The sequence below is a fragment of the Lactuca sativa genome, chromosome 1 (assembly GCF_002870075.4).
Source record: "Lactuca sativa cultivar Salinas chromosome 1, Lsat_Salinas_v11, whole genome shotgun sequence".
In the NCBI taxonomy this organism is placed as follows: Eukaryota; Viridiplantae; Streptophyta; class Magnoliopsida; order Asterales; family Asteraceae; genus Lactuca; species Lactuca sativa.
The window spans coordinates 172763877-172772405 of NC_056623.2; the positions used below are offsets into that span (position 1 = coordinate 172763877).

General features: G+C 37.4%; 1 protein-coding gene across 1 annotated transcript; it reads right to left on the minus strand.

The window, feature by feature from the left end:
• Positions 1-5741: 5741 nt before the first annotated feature.
• LOC111877394 (DNA damage-repair/toleration protein DRT100) lies at positions 5742-7171 on the minus strand. Its single transcript, XM_023873925.3, has one exon. The coding sequence runs from the start codon at positions 7087-7089 to the stop codon at positions 5980-5982; it is 1110 nt and encodes a 369-aa protein (XP_023729693.1). The 5' UTR covers positions 7090-7171; the 3' UTR covers positions 5742-5979.
• Positions 7172-8529: the final 1358 nt, after the last annotated feature.

The window sequence follows — 8529 nt, forward strand, 5'->3', positions numbered from 1 at the left end:
TCATATAAGTCTTCAAACCTAGAGATATGATTTGTTACTTACGAGTTGGTTATGCATTCATTGTACGTAAACGCATTGGTAACTCGATGTTATAAAACGTGCCTTTGTGTGTAATTCAATGAGTGGTAGAACAAACATATGAGTCGAAGTTTATCTGTTCCTTCTTGGATTAGAAGCTGATATCTAGGCCCCTCGATGATTTTGTTTTGACCTATGTACCGGGCCCGGTCAGAACTAAATTGATGTGTTCAGTTGAGTTCTATGTCAAACAAATCGGAAATCGGGAAACAAATGCTGGACAATAAGCAAGACAATGTTCCATGTGTTTGTCCGGCTGATATCTAGAACAGAGGATTATATGATCACTTATCTAAATGGCGCGTTCTAGTTCAACAGAGTTTAAAGAGCTACGATTGCGGATCGGTTCCTGAAGTTATACTTGCAAATATAGTTACTAGACTTATCCAAGTGGGAGACTGTTGGATATATTGTCTAAGCCCATAACTATATTTGGTATATACTTGACCCGACCCGGCATGGTCCATTTGGGTTGCACTTCACCCGAACAATTTATGGATAATATTTGAGAATAGTACAAGTTATGATTTATTAATATATTATAAGTTCTAATATATTATTATAAGATCATGTTATTTAATTAGTAGTGATCTATAATTAATCTAGGATTAATTTAGTGATCAAAGATATTACTAATTAAATATGGGCTTCTATATTTATATAGTGTGGGCTTATGCTTATTTGGAATGGGCTAGGCTTGGATGGAGAAGTCCATGGATACTCCATGGAGCTTTAACCCATGGATCTCATGGAAATAAAGAGACATGGGTATTAGGGTTTACATGGATGTAACCCTAATCCACCACACTATATAAAGGAGGCTTTGGCTCTTGAAATCACACTAGTTGACACATGTTGAGGTGAGGGCCGATTTCAAGAGAAGTGTGACTATTCTCTCAAAGTTCCAAGTTTGTGTTGATTTGTGACTTTCATTTGAGGCATCCACATTATTGGTGCTAGGCTCTAAAACTCCAAGGAATCAACTAAAACTACAAGGTAAGTGTTTCTACTAGCTTTATTTGATTCAAGTTCCCCATGCCATGCTAGTTAGGATATTAGCCTTGGAAAAATAATTATTTGCATGTATCTTAGACAAACATAGATCCAAGGTTTATTAGGGTTGCATGTACACTTAGGAAGTGTTAGAATGCTCAAAACCCATCATTAACAAGGCTAGAAGGCAATAGAATTAAGTTTGAATTTTGGTTGATTGAATTGACTTTACAAGACAAAACGTTGTGTCTGAGGACATATTTTTGGAGGTTCATTCTTTCAGATGAGTTCTAATAGTTGTTTAAGCGGTGGGTCATTGGTGGGATGTGACCTTTTCGTTCCTTGTGAGTTTCGACCGGGATCGATTAGTGAATCAGAATTTGTAAAGTGTTCTTAGAGTCTGTTATTCGAAGAGCGATTAACATGATGATATTTTGCAAGGGTGGTCTGGCAATGAGATAGACCGTTAGAGTTTTCAAGTTCTGGAGAGACAGATCAAGTACCTTAGCGGCAGAAGGGTCTGTCCTTCTTCGGGGTCGGGAGATCATGTTGGGTTCAGGTGTCTTTGGAAGAGATTGTTGTATGATATGAGGTCCTTTCGGTGGTTCTTCTCGGGTTATTGGGTTCGATTTATGTGTTGATAAGGAGTGATTTCGAGGGCGAAATCTAATTCAAGCGGGAGAGAATTATAACATCCTGTTTCAGATCGTCCGTGATTAGGGTTCGTGGGTTACAACCCGGGCATGAGGAAGCCTCGGGGCTGCGACGAGTTGCTAGAAGCGTAGGGCTTCTCGTCACATTTTTGTGGATATGAGGTTCATTGGAAATGGAGTTATATCTAGGAATCTATGGAAGTTTGAAGTTTTGTCTAGATAGGTCCCTTATTTGAGAAAGGTGGCAACTGAGTACGCTGGGCGTATGTGTGCGTACGCTTAGCATACTCATGTGCGTGACTTTTAAGCGGAGCCACCTAGTACGTTAGGAGTACCATAGGGTACGGTGGGCGTACTAGGCACAGAGTGAAAACCCTAAATGAGGGGTTGTCCCTATATAAAGAATAAGGTGGCCTCATTCCTGGCCACCATCCTCAGACAATCAACCCTCTCAAACCCTAATCCTTTTTTTTTGAGCTTGTGTGTGTCCATTTGAGAGCATTTAAGTGATTCTGTGTGTTCTTTGTAGTGAAGAAGGTGCTTTGAAGAAGAAGGAGTGGGAGTCCAGGTTATAGATCTGAGCATATATGTGTTGGGAGCTTCATTTGGAGGTATAAAGCTCAAAGCTTTCTCACTCTTTTGTTTTGTGCATCATGTTAGACCATTTTAGGGTTTTAGTCCCAAAGTTGCATGCTTTATGAGAAAATGAGTTCTAGAGATTATGAGCAGCTCCTTTAAGTGTCTTTAGGAGTATAGCGTCATAAAAATCAAGACTTGGACGTTTGAATCAACCCATGCATGAGATATGAGCATTTTGAGATAAGAGAATGAGAGTTTTGGGTGTTTGTGACTTTATCAGCCATGCAAAGGCTTAAAGCCACAGACTTTATGGAGTAAGAGCCTCTAGGGAGTCCAAATTTGTGATATGAGCTAAGGTCTTAACGGGTTAAGACCAAGAAAGTGAGAAAAGCCATACTGGATGTACGCCGAGCGTAATCCTAGTACATCCCGTGTACTGGGTTGGGGTCCCCGATCATATTTTGTGCATGCTTATGTACACTGAGCGTACCAAGGGAGGTATGCCCTGAGTAACCTCGTTGTGGGCTTTTTGGGCTAAATCTTATTTTGGGTCTTAAGGGTTGGGCCTGGATCTTTGGGCTTGTGTACTAGAGATTTTGATTAGAGAGATATTATATATATGCCTTGGGCCCTTGTGTTGGGCTTGTCGCTTGGACTTAAGAGTTGGGCCTCAAGAGAGCCCATTCATTATTGGGCCTTGGTGGGCCCAATGAGTTTTAGGTTATTGATGGGCTAGTTAGTGGACTACCTTTAGACCTAAAGAGTGAGGATTTGGACTTAGATCTTAATTGGGTAATTGTGGATTTTGGTCCAGTGTTAGAGGTCGGTGCGGCAACAACATCTATAGGAGTTGTTCATCATCCAAGGTGAGTCATCTCACTATACTTTACCTAGCGTGGTAACCTTTGTGTGATTGGAGGGTCTTATGTGCCTATATTGAGTATTGTGATATCCTGCATTATGTCTTTGTGATTTATGTTGTGTATTATTCTGAGTTTACTGAGTTAGGACCTGAGGGTCCACCCAAGTTTTGCGACCGGAGGGTGTCCCATTGAGACACATTGACCGGAGGGTCTTATCAGAGTATAGCCATGAGAGGCTAATGAGATATGTGTGGTATTTTGGGGAACTCACTGAGCTTCGTGCTTACCGTGTTATGTGATATGTGTTCTAGGTTCTTCTCAGGATCGCGGGAAGGCGCCGATTTGATTTTACACACCAGAGAAAGAGTTGTGTTTTGAGGATCCTGGATTATTAATCAAACAATTATGGAGTTGCGTTTTGTAAATTAAATAAATGGGATTTTTTAAATGTGTTGTGAGAATTATGTGATTTTAAAATGAAAATTTTTGTTTAAAAATTTACGGTGTTACATCCACATTCTTCAAGAGTGTTCCATTTGACTGCAAAATATAATTTAATTCAGTAAGTATCACATATATTTGCAATTAACCAAAATATTAGTTAAAATGTATTAAAATATCGCCTAAAATTTTGTATAAATATGGAATATTAGAGATAGTGGTTGAATCCAGCTCAAGTGGGCATCTTCAAAATTGTTGGTGGTTGGTTGATCTTGTAAGACTGAAAATTTGGAATGCATGTCTTTTATGCTCTTATTAGGACTCCAAATTTCACACATCAAGTGGCAATTACATCGTATCACTTATCGGTAATTTGGAATAAGAATTTTCACAGTTATTGGGAAGATTGTTCGTGTTTCTGATGAATGATCGTGGCACAAATACGCATATTTCGTGTTGCAATACTAATCTATGTTGTTTCACCACGAACTAAAATTGACTCGAGTCATGTCGGCCAAACACACATCCCATCTCTCGTGCATGCTTCTTCCTTTTGTAGTTTTTACTAAGTAATATTCAACTCCTTTCTTATATGTGTTGGTGACCCCATACTTATTTGATGCAACGCTTAAAAATCTATTCATTATAGAATTGCACTTGATCCTAACAGTTGAACTTAATTCTAGTCACTCACCAACACTTCTGCACAAGTATGAAAATTAAGAGAATAATCGTACTATAATATTTACGAATGGCAAGAAGCTGCTTTGATTGGGGTATCTGGACATTCGGGGGGGGGGGGGGGGGGGGGGCGCATGACATTCATTTATGTTTATCTTTTGTGTTTTGTTTTCAGAACAAGAACTTAGATCCTGCATTTGATGATGTTTTTGTTATACTATGTTTTATGTTGTTATGGATCAAAACCCTGTTTTTAGAAATGACATTCTCCGATTTGAAAAAATGGTATTATGGATGTTACATTTGCCCCTCTTTAACCATCCAACCATACTTCTACTTTTTCATATGCTCATTTACTTTTTGATCACTATGTTAATTATTAACAACTACAACTCACACCTTCTGCATATATAAATTGACATTTGTAATTAAATGTCTAATTAGTTATTACTACTTTTCATGCATTGCACACATACTAAACCATTTAGTATATTACATAATGTTTATACTATTATTTCGAAATATGGTGTTATAGTACTAGAAACTGTTTTCATGATCTAGCATACGTTATATAGTATTCGCCACTAACGTTGATAAATGGGCATGTGCGTTGAAATGAAGATGGGATGTTCACAGGTAGGAGTGTTAGAAGTTATATCGATGATGCTAGTGGTACTAGATGGTGTAATTTAGTCCTTATAAAGACTAATGTCTTACTTTGGCGGAATTTGTTGAATAGGCATCCTATTAGGGAGAATCTGGTACACAGAGGTGTTGATGTTCATACGGGTCCTTTTCCTTCGTATGATCTGTATTCGAAAGATATCGGACATGTGTTCTTGGGTTGTGAGGTGGCAGATTAGATTTGGTTGAAGATTGTGAAGTGGTTGGATCTCTTCTTTCTGTATGTCATTAATGTGTATGAGCTTATATTACGGGTGGATTCGGTGAGAATGACTCTAATGAAGATATTAGATTTAGATGCGATTGTCATTTCTTTGATCGTGGATGCTTTGGAGGTAGATAAATAGTGTGTTGTGGCTTTCCGGTCTCATAGTATAAAAAAGTAGTATTTTTAACAACATAATGATTACTTATTTTGATTGGTTTTCCAACAGGAAAAATAAAGTTAGCATTATTTTGACATTGTGCAAAAACCTAATTTTCAATATTTGCTTGTAATTGTTCGTTCATTCTAGCTCTTTGCTAGTTGATCGTTCTTAATTATTTAGTTATCATAAATAGAATATCCTTTTTAACCAGTAAACCTGAAATTTTTTTAACACTTTTTTGTATATTTCCAAAAATATAACTACAATTATATCTATGTTTCATATAGTTTTTTAATCTATTAAAGATTACCTTTTTCGTTAAACAGTGAATTGATATGCCTCCTTTTTGGCCCTATCATGAGATGCTCATTATCAACAAACAACCAAATGCACAACATGCGTACAAATAAAAGTTAAAGTAGATCAATTCCACCAAGGGCGAATTACCAAAACAGTCCTTAGATATACACAATCTTACGTGGCACATCTTCACGTGCATCCTGACGAATATTAACATATCCTGACATTGGATTAAAATTTTATAATTTTTATTTTTTTAAAGAGAAAAAAAACACACACATAGTGCACCGTCAAGTAACGGTAAATAATGAACCGGGAACACAATACGACGTCGTGGTACTAGCATACACGCATGAGCGGCGATCCACACAGGCAGTCATTGTTGGTAAATGATGACGCTTCAAGGTGATCAAATGGGAATCCCATCGGAATCGAACCACAGAGATGGTTGTTGCTGAGGTCCAAATGTCCGATGTACTTTGCCGACGACAGAGATTTCGGTATCGCGCCTTTCAATTTGTTGAATGACAAGTCCAGCACGGAGAAGTACGTCCGTGGAGTGAAAACGTCTGGCAAGTAGCCGTCGAGAGAGTTTCGGCTCAGATTCACTATGTTTAGACCAGTGTTGCTTAGTAGACTTACCGGAATTTGTCCGGTGAGTTGGTTGCTGTCTAAATTGAGTGTCGAGAGGACAGGCATTGAACCGAGTTGAGCAGGAATTGAACCGGAGATCCTGTTCATCGACAGATCTAAATCTGCGAGACGGTAAATGCCGGCGATTGAGCTTGGAATGCTACCTGAAATTTGGTTACGGTTTAAAAGAGCTCTGCTCATCATCGATAGCTTTCCGAGATCCGCAGGGAGTACGCCGGTGATCTGATTGTTGCTCAGATCTAGGTGCATTAGCCTCGCGAGGTTCACAATGGACGATGGGATCTCACCGCTGATTTTGTTGTCAGCGACGTTCAGAACAGTTAATTTCCCTAACTTTCCGATGTCGGCAGGGAGTTTTCCGGTGAGCTGGTTCCCGATGAGGTCTAGGATGCGGAGGTGAGGGAGAGAAGTTATACACGCCGGTATCTCACCAGAAATCCCCTTCCAGTCGGCGACAACAAGCGTTGTAAGCCGGTCCAGCGAACATAGAGAAGGAGAGAGTGAACCGGTCATGTACCCAGACCGGCCGGCCTTCTCGAAAATCTTATCTTCCGACTCGCCACGTAGTACAACGTCATTGACCCGACTGTCAGTCGGGTCGCAGCTGATTCCATACCAGTTACTGCAGCAGTCTGTGCCGGTCCAGGTCTTGAAGATGCCCAAATAAGGCTCATTCAAGGCGGACTTGAACGCCAACAATGCTTCCCGGTCCGACGGCGGGCATGAGTTGACGACGGTGGAGCTAAAGACGGCGACTAATAATACCACCACCAGATATACACCGGTAAATTTCATTTCCTCTCTCTTTAGTTTTACCTCCCAATGCTTTAATGCAGTCCAGTACTAGGGTGAGTTTAAGAAGGGTGCATTTGTTTTTTTGAGTGTGGAGGAGCTATATATAAGTTCAGAACAAATATGCCCTTGAAATTATGGTAAATTACGATTAAGGGACTATGGGACAGTTGATTGGTCATTATTGTCGTGGGGTGGAAATACCACGTGACCGGTAACACCATTCTTAGCTGGACCGACCTGATCTACACTCCCAAAATTTGAACTAATTTATTTTGTAAAATACATCTTCAAAATTACTTTAATAACATTTATTTTGTAATTTGAGAAATTGTTTTTTGGTTTTGTAAGGTTGTATAAAAATTTTATGTTAGTATTTAATTATCTTTACACATAATGACTTCAATAATAGTAATATATTTTTTGACTCGTACATATTTTATTATTAAATTTTTTTTCGTTCATATTTATCTTTCAACTTGTTAAAGTGTATAAATTCCGTCTTTATAACTGGTTAATATTTCTCATTTTGTATATATTATTTTAATTTTTTTACACATTTAATCCTTAATATATATTTTTTGCAAAATAAGCTATTTTTAGTTTTGTATACATTAGTACTTCTAACTAATTTCTTTAGTTTTTCTTACATCTTATGTGAGACAATTATCAATGAAGTATTTGGGGCTGTTGATGCTTATGTTCATCTCAGCCTCGACTGCCTGCTTGTTTAGGTTTTGTGGTTTGACTTAGGTCTTGCGTATTGAAGATCGTAAGTTTTTCATACAATCTCTAATTTTAACAATCTTTATATCAATGTGTTTGTATTTTAGTCGACTACAAAATTCGTTTAGATTACTCTTGTTAAAAGTAATATATTTTTTTACTTACGATCTTTCTATCCATATGTTTTTAATACATGTATTAATGTTTTTTGTGAATACGTTTTCACAATCTTTATATCCATATGTTTTTTTATAAATACATGTATCAACGACCAAATGTATAAATATCGAAAAAAATTAATTATAAATAGTTAATAGAGATTATGTTTTAAAATGTCAACCAATAACAGACAACTTGTTCTTTAGGTCATTAAACTTTTAATTGTACCCACTAAAGAAAACAACTTTTTATTTTGGTTTTAAAATACTCGTGATTACGATTTTTTATTGATACAAATGAAAACGACGTCATTACCCTTGTCATATCTAACTAAAAGTCTATTGTAATCATTTTTCTCAAACAACAATCGATAACCATTAGCTACGCCATATTGTTTTGTCACCTTGCATTTTTAATAGGTAAAAAACTATAAAGTTAAAGTTATAGTTTGACAAAAATAATTATAATAGGCTATTAATTTGATGTGGAAAGAGCAATAACAACGTTTGTTGTCATGTTAATCGATAAAAAAACATAATCAATGGTAGTTTAAACCAA